The 15354-nt window shown below is 45.7% G+C and overlaps 1 protein-coding gene across 1 annotated transcript; it reads left to right on the top strand.

The window, feature by feature from the left end:
- Nucleotides 1-141: 141 nt before the first annotated feature.
- Nucleotides 142-8158, top strand: HSD17B11 (hydroxysteroid 17-beta dehydrogenase 11). Its single transcript, XM_062602835.1, has 8 exons — nt 142-183; nt 427-669; nt 2476-2583; nt 3163-3294; nt 4031-4137; nt 5479-5616; nt 5879-5995; nt 7484-8158. Exons 1-8 carry the CDS (start codon nt 142-144, stop codon nt 7569-7571), a joined length of 975 nt encoding a protein of 324 aa, XP_062458819.1. The 3' UTR covers nt 7572-8158.
- The last annotated feature ends 7196 nt before the right edge of the window (nt 8159-15354 follow it).

Genomic DNA, 15354 nt, shown 5'->3' with positions numbered 1-15354 from the left:
GGAGCTGAAAGACTAGTTAACAATAAAATACTTAACAGCAGATTGTGTTACAGTATCTGATCACCAGCTCTTAAAAAGAATCACTTCCAGCATGTAAGGAAACATACATCCTCTTCAAAAATACATTCAGGTTTTAACAACATGACATCTGAGCAAGGTGATGATGGGACCAATGAGTTTCAGGTAAAAAAGAAAGCAACTCATACATTAAGTATTAACCCTGCTGTTTAAACCCAGACATGAATATTGGATTATAATCAGCAGAATAGACCAGGCTTTTTCAAAACCAGAAGTTCCAGTTCTCAAACACCTCATTCATGCTATGAAATCCTCAGGTGCATCTAGAACACTGAAGTCAAGAATTCCTTGGCCACAATTACAGCATGCACGTGCTCTCACATACACTGCTGAGACAATATTCTCAAGAGCACAAACCAACTCACAAACCACTTGAGGCTCACAACATCTTTCGTGGAAATCCTCCTGTTCGTGGTCACGCTCATCTACTCCTACTTAGAAGCGTTTGTGAAGCTTTTTATCCCTGTGAAGAGAAAGTCTGTCAGTGGAGAGCTCGTTCTCATCACAGGTGCTGGCCACGGTGTAGGGAGAGCGACAGCCTTGGAGTTTGCCAAGCGTCAGAGCAGACTGGTGCTGTGGGACATCAGCAAGGTAACGGCACAGCTCGTGTCTTGACTCGTCCGTCCCCGAGGGAGGCACTGGGGGTTAATAGCACGGGAAGGGCGGCACACGACTGCATCCACACACCTGCTGCCACGGCCGCTCCTGCAGGCTCACGGATGGGGACGCTGAGCCTCAGCCCAGGGTTTGCCCCGTTGCACCAGAGGATGTCAGTGTCTGGGTCCCACAGTCACTCGGTGCTACTCGGCGAGGTGGTATCCACAGCACGGCAGAGAGAACCTGCAAGAGGGAACGCAGGGGTCAGCAAGGTGCTGTGGGAACTGCTGCCTGGGCTGGCAGGAAAAGGCATGTGAGACCAGCAGCCTGTTCCTACAGAGAAGCGGGTTCACCACCTGCTCGCTGCCTCCCTGGCATCAGATATTTTGTTTATGTTGCTGGATTATGCATACGTTGCATTTGTCTCCCCACTCATATCCAGGGGAATCACTACTTTGAGCTATGGGTGAGCCCTGCTGCCCTCCGGCGCAGTTACATGTGTAGGTGGCTCCTTACTAAATGTTGACAAATCTGCCCAAATGCAAGAGATCTTGGCAAGTGGAGGATGGACAGGTACAAACACACAGGATGTCATTCAATGGCGATTAAGGCAAAGGCACGTTCGTAGGAGCAATTGGCTGTACATGGGGTTGAGTAGGTGGGCAGCTCTGTGTGGAGAGGGCTTCTGACACAGTGGATCAGAAGCTGCAGAGGAGTTCATCATGTCATCCTGAAGCTGCAATAAACAAACAGCCCACCACAAACAAATAAACCCCCAAGCCAAGCCTTCTGTAAGGGGATTTATAATTAGGGAGGATATTGTAGAACATTTTTGGTGCCTGTTCATGCTACCCATGATGCCTAAGACCAGAGGCTGGAGCGGGTGGGAGGAGGCATGGCACTGGAATGGGTGAAAAGGAGTAAAATCAAATAGCAAGCTATACCTGGCCTAGGTGCTGGGGAATATGTTGTAAAGATGTGTGTAAGCAGGCATTGAAATACAATTCAAAGAGGCGGTGGATCCCAAGGGTTTTAAGAACATACCTCTCCAGTCCAGCTGCCATGACATAGGCCCCATTCCTGAGGGGCATCAGCCTTAAGCAGCAGTTTGGGCTGAGCAGAGATGCCCAGTCACCCTGGACCTGCAAAGATTCTGTGAGGCTCTGAGCTGTCCCAGGTCATTTGTGACAGCTCAGGTCCCCATTGCCATGGGTTTCTGGCTCCTGGGGACAAGGATACAGCTAAGTCACTTTTGCCCTCACTTAGTGGCTTGATAAAATGACTTAGGGGAGCTTCTGTTGTGTGTGCGTTGAATGCTGTTCTCATAAGAAAAGTCTCTCTACACTGTGCCCTTTGGAGCAAACCGCTCCTCTCACATCCAGTCTGTGAACACAGAAACGCAAAGGGCCATTTTTACATCTCAGGGGGTGTCACCAGGGTCTGTGTTTTTAGAGCTCTGAATTCAGCTGTGGAGTCTGCCTGCTGTAGTGGGAAAGCCACCGAGTGCCCCCTTCCTGCCGCCTACCTATGTGTGCTTTGCCAAGGTAAACTCACTCTTGCTGCCACATGCCCTTTCTGGCAGTTACTCTACACAGGGCCAAAATTTGAGGCTGGAATACTGGTCCTGCCACAGTACCCCAGCTGCAGCTCTTTCACTTGGTCCCTATGAACTGTTCGGGGTCTTAGCAGTGGTAATGCAATTGACAGAAGTATTTAGCCTCTGGCTGGTGTGAACAATGTCCGAGCAGCAACACGCGGGCATGGTACAGTTGCACATGTCTTTCATTTCTGCCTTTACAGCACAATGTTGAGGAAACGGCAGCAGAATGCAAAAGGCTGGGAGCCACTGTACAAGCCTTCGTGGTGGACTGCAGCAAAAGGGAGGAAATCTACAGTGCTGCAGAGAAGGTAGGGGAGCAGGGGCACTTCCAAAGGCTTACCCAAACATGCTTCATCTTTGGAAAGGTTGGGAAAACAAGAAGTGTTGTACGCAGTTCATGACAACCCCTGGAATCTGCCCACTTCTTGCTGATTTCAGTACAGAGAGCAAAGTAGCATTTCGTTTCCCAGATGGCAGCCACCCTCTTCCTCTTCTGTGAGGCTCTGGCATATCACGTGTCATTGCAGGTTTGCTCTTTTGATGTCCAACTCCTGAGGGACCTTCTGCCTTTTAGTTTCCTAAAGAGCAAGGAGAGAGCACTGAGGGCATTGCGTTGTTACTTGAAACAAGCTGGCTCAAAACAGTCTCTATGTCCATAGTCCCAACTAAAACTACTCAGAGCATACTGCATCTGTAGGCAATGTGTGGAAGACTACAGATACTGGCAATAATTAAAAGGGAGAAGCACCAGATCTAAAACCTATTTCATGGTACTGCTGCAACAGTTCCTACCACCTCTGGAAATGGGGCACTACTGTCCTCTCCATAAAAAAAAAACAACCCAAACTTATGACACAAAAATTTCTGGGTTTTTTTCTGTCTAAAAGGTGAAACAGGAAACTGGGGATGTCTCCATCCTGGTGAATAACGCTGGTGTGATTACAGCTGCTGACTTCCTCTCAACTCAGGACCACCAGATTGAAAGAATGTTTGAAGTCAACATTCTTGCTCACATGTGGGTAAGGACCACCATCAACTTCATACCTATATTTTGAGGGAAGTGTTGTCCAGGACACATATTTAGACTAACAATTCTTTTCAGCTACCAGTGCATTTACATGTGTATAAACTGGATTAACCTCTTGCTAATCTGAGCCTGGCCCTGATTTTCATTTTCTCTTGTCTCTGCAAGAGCCAGCTGGCCACAGCCTCATCTGCAGCACGGGTTTGTCTCTATCAGAAATGTGTTGGGGTTTCCCTTTGCATGGGGTAGTTTCGGCACCCACAGCTGAGCACCAGCACCCTGCAAGTACAGCAACAGGGCAGCTGCCAGCAAATGCTACTTAGCAGGAGGGTTTCAGCTGTTAAGGACTTCTTTTTTTGCAGTGGGAGAAAAGGAAAGCAACAGATTGAAGAATGTTTTGTTTTATGTGCTGGGGTGAGACACCAGCAGCCTTCCTGCTGATACCCAAAATCTGAAAAGCAGCCTGGGACAGATGTGAGAATCAGCTCCTGTTGACAGCCAACTTCCTGAAACATTCCAGTTTGGGAAATAGGTTGCCACTTGTACCAGCTGACAGGAGAACAGGTATCTCTGTGGCTCTCAGAATCTGAGGGGCTGTGCAGCACAGAGCATTTATGATGGCGTTTGTCAATTAAATGATAGTGAGGGTCAGTACTGAATACACCTAAGAGAACATTGTTCTTTCTTCCCTTTTCTCCCCCCTGCAATTTTCTTGATTTCATTGATGCAAGACCACAAAAGCTTTTCTGCCAACTATGATCAAAAATGACCATGGTCACATTGTCACGGTGGCTTCAGCAGCGGGTCATTTAGTAACTTCTTTCATGGTGGCTTACTGGTAAGTGACTTTATCATCAGAACCTTTTTTATTATTATTATATTAATAGCATCTTCTCCATCAGAAAGCATAAAATAACCAAAATAATCCAACTACTGAATACAGTATGGCCTGAGGTCTGTGCTAAGGAGAAAAGCCTAACTGCCAGAACTTACAGATGCTTGGAGGGTCTCATGAATTTGCTTATTAGCTGTGACTGAATCAGGATCAATGCTTGTATGAAGGAATAATTATATGACACAACAACTAACGAAAGCTTTTCTTTGTTCTCTTCCTCACTGATCCAGACTTTTGCTTAGCAAAAAAAGGTATCCTCTTCCCTTCTCCTTCTTAGAAAGTAGTTCTTCTGTAAGTTTGTGTAGTGTTGTCAAGTATACTCCAAATGAATAGCTTTTGATCTTTTTACCTTTGTGGCAGTGACCGTGGTATATAGAAATAATTTTGCCATCATGAGATAAAATGGTTTTTGACTGTAAAATTAACTTTCAGAAAAAAAAAACATAATAATACTTACTGTGTTGTGAGCAAACTAACTGATGAATCTGAGAGGTCAGTGTATTGCCTGTTTCTAACATAAGAAATTGAATCATGGTGCATGAACAGCAAACCTGTTAGACTGCATATTGTCATTCTGTATCAGATCCAGCCCTCTATGATAGCAGCTCCAGGAAGAGCAGTCTTCCCCTGGGAACACTCCTCCTTAGAGAGTCATTCACTGCTGGCAACATGAGCACTCCTGTGTCAGGGATTTGACTGGAATTACGCTGTCCAAATCAGTAACAGTCAACAAACTGGTTTTACTTTCTTGGGAGTTGATTCATACTCCTGGCCTGCACCAATTTCTGTGGCAGTATGTTCCTCAGCTTTGGCACACATAATGCTCTTCTATTCCAACACTCACACATGACTGTCACGAGACAGACCTGTGTGGTACGAGGAGCAGTAGAGGGTTGTTCTCCATTTCTACTCTTCCCATCCTTCTGAACATCAGAGCTTCAGGCTGCATGCCTTCAAAGAATCTCCTCACGTGGGAAAACCAGGAACGCTATCAATTGATGCACGTTGGTTCTCATTTTCTAAGAATTCCTGACATTTGTCTGTCTGCTCACAGCAAAGGCAACTTCTGAAAGGCACCGCTCTGCATTCCACAGTTACTGCCCCTAATCCAGCACTATGCTCAGGTCCAGGGCAGTTAGAAGCAGTCTCTGCACCATTTCTCAGCTGGATTGTATTTTGTTGCCTCCTAGTCAGGACTGTGTCAGGGTTTTAGGCCATTTCCAGTTGCAGAAAGATAGAAATAGTATTTCTGCCTTCTCATTTGTGCTTTTCTCACTCCTGCAGTTCAAGCAAGTTTGCTGCAGTTGGATTTCATAAAGCTCTGACAGAGGAGCTGTCTACCCTGGGAAAAGATGGCATAAAAACTACGTGTCTTTCTCCAGTATTTATAAACACTGGATTTGTCAAAAACCCCAGTACAAGGTAACTACTGACTCTCTGCTTTCCTGACCTGCCTTCTGTGCACCAAGACACACCACATTAGCACCAGCTTTAGGCCTTGTGTTCCAACTGACTGTATAAAAACAGTTGTAGCACTGGCTAAAGAAAAGCTGCAGTTGCCTTTAACCCCCATAACAGCTGCATTTGGATTACCTGAGCATGTGCATATGTGAAGCATCGTACATCAGCTCATACCTCCCCTGTTTTACCAGTGCAGCTCTTACATGTTTGGTTTCCTGTGCAGGCTTGGGAAGATTTTGGAGATTGAGGAAGTTGTCGAGGCCCTGATGGAAGGAATACTGACCAACAAGAAAATGGTTTTTGTTCCACCACATCTAAACATTGCTTTACTCTCTGAAATGTAAGTAGCAAAAGGGGAATAAAAAGGGGGTGAGAGGGGAAGGAGGGAATATATCAGTGCTAACTACCTGAGCATACAAGCATAAAACTTGTTACATCTGATTCAAGATTACTTTTTATGAGGAACTGCATTTTTCACCTATGTGTTAAAATATGTTTTGGCAGCATAGAGAAACAGTGGAATAACAGCTGTACAGCAGAAGTTCATATTCAAACAAGTTTCAATTATTTTCTGTTATCTTCGGTGTTTGACATCACTATACAGTTACCAATCCAAATCTGACATTATTATGCCTACAGTAACTAGATAATATGTAACTCTCTGCAGAAGAGAATATTATTTTTTAAACAACCACCCATCTGAAATATTATAGTATGAGAAACACATGACAAGTAATGAGATAGCAGTGTTGTTTTTCTATTAACAGCAGATGTCATACACAAAAGCGTTTTTTTTAGCCCTGTCATAGGTCCTTGTGACCCACTCTCTGCTGCTCACTGTCCCCGTGGAGAACTCACCTGCTCTACCAGTTTGTGCAGAAGGAGAGGGAGAACAAGTTAACACTTTTTCTTCACAGACTGCCATTTCCCTTAGGCTTGTGAATAACAGTTCCTCTGAACCAGCAGCCCCGGAGTAGTTTCAGAAAGAGGTGTTGTGCTTAGTGGTGTTTGTTTCTTCATGCCGACACCAAAGACTAAGGTCATAGAAGCTGTGAAAATTGCTTCAAAAAGGCTGTACTTCTTCTTCCTGCCATGTAAAGCAAGATTTGTCCTGTCACATGATTTTAGTAGCCGGTGTAGCTGCTCTGCTGAGGAGGTGGTTTTACCAGAGGACAGATTCCAAATCTGGAATCACATCAGAACAACTAAATTAACTTTTCAGTTAACTCCTACAGTATTTCATGAGACACTTGGTAATATCTTATTTGCAAAACCCAGAACAGAGACTGGAAAAAAGCTTTTATGTCTTTTTGCATCTCCAAGAGCTGCATGCTGACAGTGCAAGTTGCAGAAGCATAGACAAGTCAAACTTAATGCTGTCAAAGCCCTTAGGATAACTTTGCTTTTGTGTCTTAATGTGGGAGAGGGAAGACACAGAGACGTGACTTGTAAGAGAAGAAATCCTCAGAGAGGAAACCACACCTCAGTTTCACATCTCATCCTTCCACAGGCCAACTGCTTTTTAGAGCATAACACATCCAATATGCACCTAAAACTGACTTTCTTTGGTCCTGCAGCAGGATTGCAACCCAAATCAAGCAGATACACAGACTTGGAAATGTCAAGGACATGACTGGGATTGGAGTTAAACTAGGCAGAGATTAATGGAGGCTATGTATTCTTCAGAAATAACACCCGCCTTAAGCCTGGTCTCAAGTCTGTGTGTGGACACTTCCACTCCCAGACCAGCTCTTCCATCACCTGTGGTGCCACTTTTACGCTGATTCTTCTTATCTTACATCAAATCTCCTGTTGTTGTCTCTTTCAGGTTGCTTCCAGAACGTGCCTTGGCTGTCTTGAAAAAGCTCACCAATGTCAAATTTGATGCAGTCATTGGGCAGAGAAGCACCCAGTGAAAAGCAAAAGTTGATTCTCACTTCCTAGTGGCATCAGTGAAAACAGAACATGGGCTGAGTGTAGTTCAGCTGGTTTGATTCAGAGCAGAACTAAGAGATACACTTCCAGGCCACCACTTCCAAGAACACCCAAGTGTTCATCCCACACATGCAGCAGGGACGTACCTGCATAATGCAGTGTTAACAAAGCAGAGAAGCAGCTCTAGAAGTGTAAAGGCTCCTTTGGCTGTACATCACATCGCTTCTATCTCCTAGAGCTGTTGCAGACAGAAATTCCCACAAAGGCACTACTACAGTGCACTCTCGGGAGTGAACTGAGAGTACGTTCATCTGGCCTCATATCTGATCAAAGGGATCTTGGAAGTAGCAGTGTATGGAGGACATGGGTGGCCTGTTTCACCTCAGTTTAGCTTTTTAAATTTAAAAAACTCTGTGCTAATGAGCACTCCCTTTTGTGTGCTTTTGTAATGAGTACCAAAATTATACAGCCCTGTTTGTAACATACTACCTAATTATATTAAGTATCAATTATACATTAGCACCATCAACACTCCTCATTACAAATAAATACAGTTCTCTAACTTAAAGGTGTCTCTTGGCAATAAAAGTGGTAATCAGGTTTAAGCAAGGACAGTGGAGCAGGAGCCGCAACAGTGAAATGCTCAGCCAGAGTCTGCCCAACCCACCAGGCTGCAGAGACAGGCAGATCCCCAGTCATACCAGAAGCCACATCAGGATCAGCAAGATACATGCCTATGCATGCCACACCAACAGCACAGCTAGTGCCAGGGCAAAAGAGTGCTTAAACATGGGTACCAGACTGGACAGCGGAGGAGATGGGGGAAGGCTCCAGATGAGCCCTCTCACAGCTCCTCATCACAAGCCAGTGGCCTGTTCTGACAGGACCCACCTTGACCAGGACCCCAAAGGTCTCTGGCCTGTGGTACAAGAGAACAGCACCTGATGAAACACAGGTTAAAGATCTCTTCAGAACGCAGACTATCATTCCATTCTACTTGTGCAACTCCCAGCTGCACCGGGCACTTGCTGGCTCACAGCCATGCAAGGGAGGCCTCAACATGCTACCACCTTAGGCACAGCAGGAGCCTACACAAGTGATCTTCATACAGCTGACCACAGCTAGATCCGAAATTTGAAGAACAGAACCTCACATCCTGCCTTAGGACTTGTTATGAGTCAGTTGGTGACTCTGGCCTCGTGCTCTGCCTCCCTCTGAGGTATCTCTTGAAGTCAGTGCTTCTCTGCCCTCTCTGCCTCCTCTGGCTTGGCCATAGCATTGACTGGAGCCCCCTGCCAGGAAAATGACAGCACCGCTGAGCTGTGCAATTGGGGCCTGGCCCAAACGCCGATGTGTTAATTAAGAACAGAGCCAAGTTCCAAGAGAAAAGTAGGGAGTGCCTTGCTCTGAATCTCTGCTTTCTCCTGCAACAAGATGACCAATATGCCTTATTCTGAATAAATACAGTTCTCCAACCCAATGGTTTCTCTTGGCAGTCAAAGTCATAACCACATCCTGGAGGTGCACTTAAGGTACAGTATCAAATAATACACCCTTTCCTGGTATCATTTCTCACACTGTTCATCTCCAAATCTCAGATACCTTTGAAATGCCTTCCTGTGAAAACAGTGCAGTATTTCTCCACAAATTTCCAAGTTCCTTCCTGCATTTCATGCATGCCAGAGAATACTATTTGTTACATGAAACACAGACCAATCTGGACTATTTTTCTCCTTGCAATACAAGGCAAATAATCCAGCCTAATAAAAATTCTGCAGACCATCTGCTTCAGTATTCATAAGTCAGACTCATCTATGAAAGAAAAGAGCAGGGTTATGCTGAGCCAGGAAAGCCTTCATTCACATGTAACAGTTGAGTGTAAGTTGAAGTCCACAGAGCCTCTGCATCTGTGTACAGTGCAAGAGAAGGCCTGAATACATCTTCATTTCATCTAATACATTCAGCATAACACAAAGCTATACCCATACAGACACTGGGTATTGCATGTGTTTTCCATGTACAAAAGCATGCACCAGAGGGTTTATGTATTCCACTCCCGAAATGATTGTCTCACTGACTGGAAAAGATGCTGCAGCAACAACATCCCTGTGTGATCCCCAGCTTTTCCTTCCCAACTCTGTTCTGCCCATTGCAGGTGCATAGGAGCATTGGAGGAGAGATTTTTGGCAGGAGGAGGTACATCAGGTACCACAGGTTGGGGTGAGGCAGAAACCTCATCGATGGAGCACCGACCCACTGCTCCCAATCAAGGATGGTGGAGCACGAGACACAAGGTGAAAAGCTCAGCTGGAGTCTGCCCACCACCCCACCAAGCTGCAGGGACAGACAGGTCCCCAGTCACACCAGAAGCCACATCAGGATCAGTGAGGTACAGGCCCATGCACGCCACACCAACAGTGCAGCCCATGCAAGGGCCAGGGCTTAAATGTGGGTGCCAGGCTGGGTACAGAAGAGCACAGAGAAAGGCTCGAGATGAGACCTCTCACAGCTCCTCATCACAAGCCAGTGGCCTGCTCTGACAGGACCCACCTTGATCACGACCCCAAAGGTCTGTGGCCTGTGGTACAAGAGAACAGCACCTGATGAAACACAGGTTAAAGATCTCTTCAGAGCACAGACTATCATTCCATCTACTTGTGCAACTCCCAGCTGCACCAGGCACTTGCTGGCTCACAGCCATGGAAGGGAGGCCTCAACATGCTGCCACTTTTGGCACAGATGAGATGGGTGCCTTCCAGTAGAATCCATCCCACTCACCTGTTAATTTCATGTTGTCCTGTAAACTGAGGTTCTTCAGGAAGGGGAGGGTCCTCGTCATCCAGGTCTTCTTGCTCTTAGGTGGCAACGAGTGGAGGTTTGTGCTGCCAGCAGCATGAATGGCTGCTAAATGTGCTAAATGATACAAAAAGGTTCCCTTTTTTCCTCATGGAACATTCATGTAACAGGACATTCAGGCTGTGTCAAAGCCAAAGTTCCCAGATTGGGAACTTCTGTTCTACAGTGCAAGATTCCTGTACCCAATAAAGGACAGGAAAAAGGGGTTTGCTAATTTCAGGGAATGAGAAAAAATAAACAATTTAAAAGCCAATTAAAGAGTATTAGACATGTTTTGTATTTAAAACCAAGACCCTTCAAACCCTAAAACATTACAGAGAACCACGCTTTGAGTCCCAAAGGATAAAGGAGACCAATTGACATGCATATTCAGTGAGTTATTTTGTAAGTCTGTTTTCCTTGCCTCAGAAACATCTCCCAAATCAGGAGCAATGATTTAATGTCTACTCTGAAAGAAGTTCCTTGTTTTATGCAGTTTCTATTTGAGCTATATATAAAGCTCTTGCTAAGAGGTCAGGCCTGTCACAACAGAGAGCCTCTTACTCTTCTGAATGTTGCCTGAGACTCCCAGTCTTCTGCTTGGCATAAAGAAACAGAGACAAATGCAAGGATTTAAGCCTTCATCTCCTGAATACCAGTGACAGAATTGAATCATCAAGCCTCCTAGGCTCTTCAGTTCTCTTTCTGGTCACAACAGACAACTGAAGCTTATCCCAAAATCTGGTAACTATGGCTGCCTAACAGGAACCTATGCAAGTAAGCTTTACATAGCTCCCCACAGCTAGGTCCGAAATTTGAAGAACAGAACCTCACATCCTGCCTTAGGACTTGTTATGAGTCAGTTGGTGACTCTGGCCTCGTGCTCTGCCTCCGAGGTATCTCTTGGAGTCGGTGCTTCTCTGCCCTCTCTGCCTCCTCTGGCTTGGCCATAGCATTGACTGGAGCCCCCTGCCAGGAAAATGACAGCACCGCTGAGCTGTGCAATTGGGGTCTGGCCCAAACACCAATGTGTTAATTAAGAACAGAGCCAAGTTCCAAGAGAAAAGTAGGGAGTGCCTTGCTCTGAATCTCTCTGCTGGAGATGACCCAGTCTCCTGCAGACAAGATGAGGAACAGCACAGCTAAAGCACTGACACATTGGCCAGAAGCCTGTGGAGATCCTTCCAGCTCCTGCAGCTGTTCCCTTTTCAGAAAGCACAGGCATGAGAGGACCCCACAGAGATTTTATGTACCAGATGCACTACATATTCCATGAGCTCCCAGCATGCAGCTGCCACTGCTGTGACTGCTCTAATAGCTGACAGTGGCTCTGTTCCCCAGCACAGAAGGCCGGAAAGAGAACCAATAGTATCACAAACCCTATGGCTGTGTTTGTAAGCTATATGGCCAGGCAACATGCTAATCCCCCGCTTTGCTATCATCCGTACTGTCGAAGTGCTAGCATGCTTCCTGGCATAGTTTTGGTCCTTATGGGGCCCTTATGCTGTGTCTGGCAATGCCTCCCTGGCTGTGAACCGCTGGGCACATAGTGTGGGTGAGACCATCTGCTTTGGAAGAGGAGTGGAAGTTTATGGACACAGAAGCCTTCAAAGGACACCGTCAAAATCAACACTCAATAACACAAAGGAGAAGCTGTGACAGTTTCTCTTTGTCCACTGTATATGCAGACATGACTGGTCAGAAATTTGAGAGGTTCATTCAACTTTTAACAACGATATTTAACGACAATATTTAACATAATTACTGTCTTCATCATGATAGGTGAAATTTTCAGTCTCTAAGTGGCTTCATCTCACCTTAGTCACATCAAGTCTTACTGAATTTCTGATAGCAGAGATTAAAACTTTCCACAGCACTTGAGCATGTAGCTAAGTCTGAGCATACTTCTTCAGAGACTGCCTCTGCTGCATTTTTCCAAAGTCTTTGATTTATAAGGATTATTTTGTTCCTAACCCATATGGCTAATCAGTAACTTGTGTAGGGGCATGAGTGGCTGTAGCTCATTTCATGCTCTCTGTCCTTGGAACAGACAGAAAGGAAGAAATGGCAGCATGTGTCAAACAGAGGTGTATTCTCCCTTAGCAGGATGACGTAAGTCCATGTATACCCCAGGCCTATAAAAAGCAATAGGACAAATTTTTCAGCTAGTTATTTTTCAAGCCATGGATTATTTCAATCTTGCCCTGTCATATATAATGTTGTATTTACATCTACAGCCTCAGAAGTCATGATACTGAGGATGCTCCATACACAGTTACATGAAGCACAGATCCCCTCAAATTCTTAAAAAAAAAATCTTAAAATAAAAATCCAAACTCATTAAATAGTTCTGGTTTAGATAGTAATGATTATCCCCATTTTCCCACGGATGAAGTTCTGGTTCTTTCTCAAATAGGCCAACTCAAATAGCAGTGTTATTTAACTGAACATTTTTGCCTTTAAAAACTCAAAAATAAACGTGCATCTCCTCCTAATCGTAGTGTATGTGTATTCTGTTTGGAACTGTAAACCTCCAGCCACTCATTCTTAGATAAGCATGGATTTATAAAACACCTTCCTGCTTTTCAGCAGAATTGTGTTGTATTTGGGAAAAAAGCAAATCCTAGGATTATTACGCGTATCTATAGAGGTGAACCTGGCACGGAAGCATGAGATTCCAGCTGCCAACTCTACAGTATGTATCTGGGAAAACTATGTAGTTATTTAGCTGTGGGGCTGGAGGCAGAGGGCATTTTCAGTTGGCTAGCTGTGCTTGCTTTTGTGCAAGGCAGTTATTTAAGAAGAATGTACCTCCCAGGGCACGTCTTTCTTTAATAAGGTCTTTCTTTGGTTCTAACAGCCCATAAAATATTCCTAGCTAACTCTTCAAGTTCTTAAGTTGAACTTTAAGCAAAAGTGGACCAAGGCTTACCCTTATTGCTCCACAGGCAGAGAGAGACACTACAAACAAATAGAGATTGAAACAAACCTGAGGGGAAGCGTTTAATGTGGAAATATATTCCTGCACTGAAGGGAGTGTAAGGCAGCACTGTGTGAGATATGTACATACATACTGGGCACACAGGTGGGGAAGAAGAAGCTGGTACAGCCTTTTCCTCTCTCGCCTAGGTCCTTCTCTCTCTGAACTCAAAGAGAGAGGCTTCTCCAAAATCTGAAGTTGGATTGCTCTGATCTGTATTACCTAAGAGACTGCACTAATTTGGATTTGGAGGGGTCAGGGTGATGGTATTTCTCAGGAACTGTTCTGCCTGCTGCTGCTTGCCACTGAATGGCAGCTTTTTCACACGCCAAGAGGAAAGGAGTTAAGCTTTGGTACATAGCACTGAACCAGAAAAGGGAAACACATTTATGAGAAAATAGCAAGCCAACAGACCCATTTTCACAGTGAGCCTGTCCTCGGATGTAGAGTGTGTGATCCAGCAGCACTCGTGTGCCTTTACTCATGTGGAAATCTCAGTTTTTTTTTTAAATTGGCCTGGAAAATGTATTTTCCACAGAAACAACTAACAGAGACCAAATACAGCAAGAAGAGCAACTATTCTCATCTGGCACTTGATACAAGTGGAGCTGGCACAGAGGATTAGATACCCCATGTAGCCATTGCCTCTTGCCAACCTCTTTTCTCCTCTGTCCAACAAGATGAAGCCAACCACAGCCAGAGCAACTCCTGTCAGCAATGCTGCACCAAAGCCTCCCCCTGGAGCAGCAGCAGCTGCTTTGTGCCATCACCATGAATTGCCTGAGCCAAAATAAACCCTGCTGCTGGCCCACTGTTAGATAGCAATGGAGCACATGTTCCCGTTTCCACTGCAGAGCTTGCCTTCTCCCCTCTCCAAACCCCCACATGCAGCTGCCTTCCCTCAGTGTGGGTTTTTTTTTTGCCCATGTTTGTTCAAAGACAACCCTTGAATTACAGGTGCCGCAGCATGCTCCAGCCCTCACAGCACCGAATTGCCTGGTCAGATAAAGCACAGCTCCAGTGAAATGCCAAGAGACACAAGAAATGCTGTATCAGCTTGGACACAGGCCAAACCCTTCCTTCTCACGCCTAGGTGGCGACCAGTCACTAGTGGTGTCCCCCAGGGCTTGGTATCACAGCCACTGTTGTTTAATATCTTTATTAATGATCTGGATGGGGGGATTGAGTTCACCCTCAGTAAATTTGTGGACAACACCAAGCTGGGCAGGAATGTTGATCTGCTGCAGGACAGGAGGGCTCTGCAGAGGGATCTGGACAGGTTGGATCCATGGGCTGTGGTCAGTGGTATGAGGTTTAGCAGGGCAAAGTGCCACGTCCTGCACTGGAGCCACAACAGCCCCATGCAATGATACATGCTTGGGAAAGAGTGGCTGGAAAGCTGCCCAAAGGAAGAGGACCTGGGGGTGCTGACTGACAGAACTGAACATGAGCAGCTTGTGCCCAGGCAGCCAAGAAGGGCATCCTGGCCTGTATCAGCAGTAGTGTGGCCAGCAGGGCCAGGGCAATGATCATCGCCTGTATTGGGCACTGGTGAGGCTGCACCTTGAATCCTGTGTTCAGTTCTGAGGCCCACACAAGAGAGACATTGAGGTGCTGGGGGTAGTGGGTCCGGAGAAGAGAAATGGAGCTGGTGAAGGGCCTGGAGTGCAAGTGTGATGAAGAACGACTGAGGGACCTGAGGGATTCAATCTGGAGAACAGAAGGCTCGGGGGGGGGACCTTATCACTCTCTACAACTACCTGAAAGGAGGATCCAGTGAAGTGAGGTTGGTCTTTTCTCCCAAGTCTAAGAGGTAATAGCCTTGAGGTGTGCCAGGGGAGGTTTAGACTGGATTACTAGGAAAAAATTTCTTCACAGAGAAGGCACTCAGGCATTGGAACAGGCTGCCCAGGGAAACGATGGAATCACTGTCCCACGGAAGTGTTTGT

This window comes from Pezoporus occidentalis, unplaced genomic scaffold, assembly GCF_034315485.1.
Source record: "Pezoporus occidentalis ecotype Australia unplaced genomic scaffold, CSIRO_AGI_Poc_V1 ctg79, whole genome shotgun sequence".
Lineage (NCBI taxonomy): Eukaryota > Metazoa > Chordata > Aves > Psittaciformes > Psittacidae > Pezoporus > Pezoporus occidentalis.
Note: the sequence above shows the minus strand (reverse complement) of the source record. Positions and strands in the feature narration are given on the sequence as shown.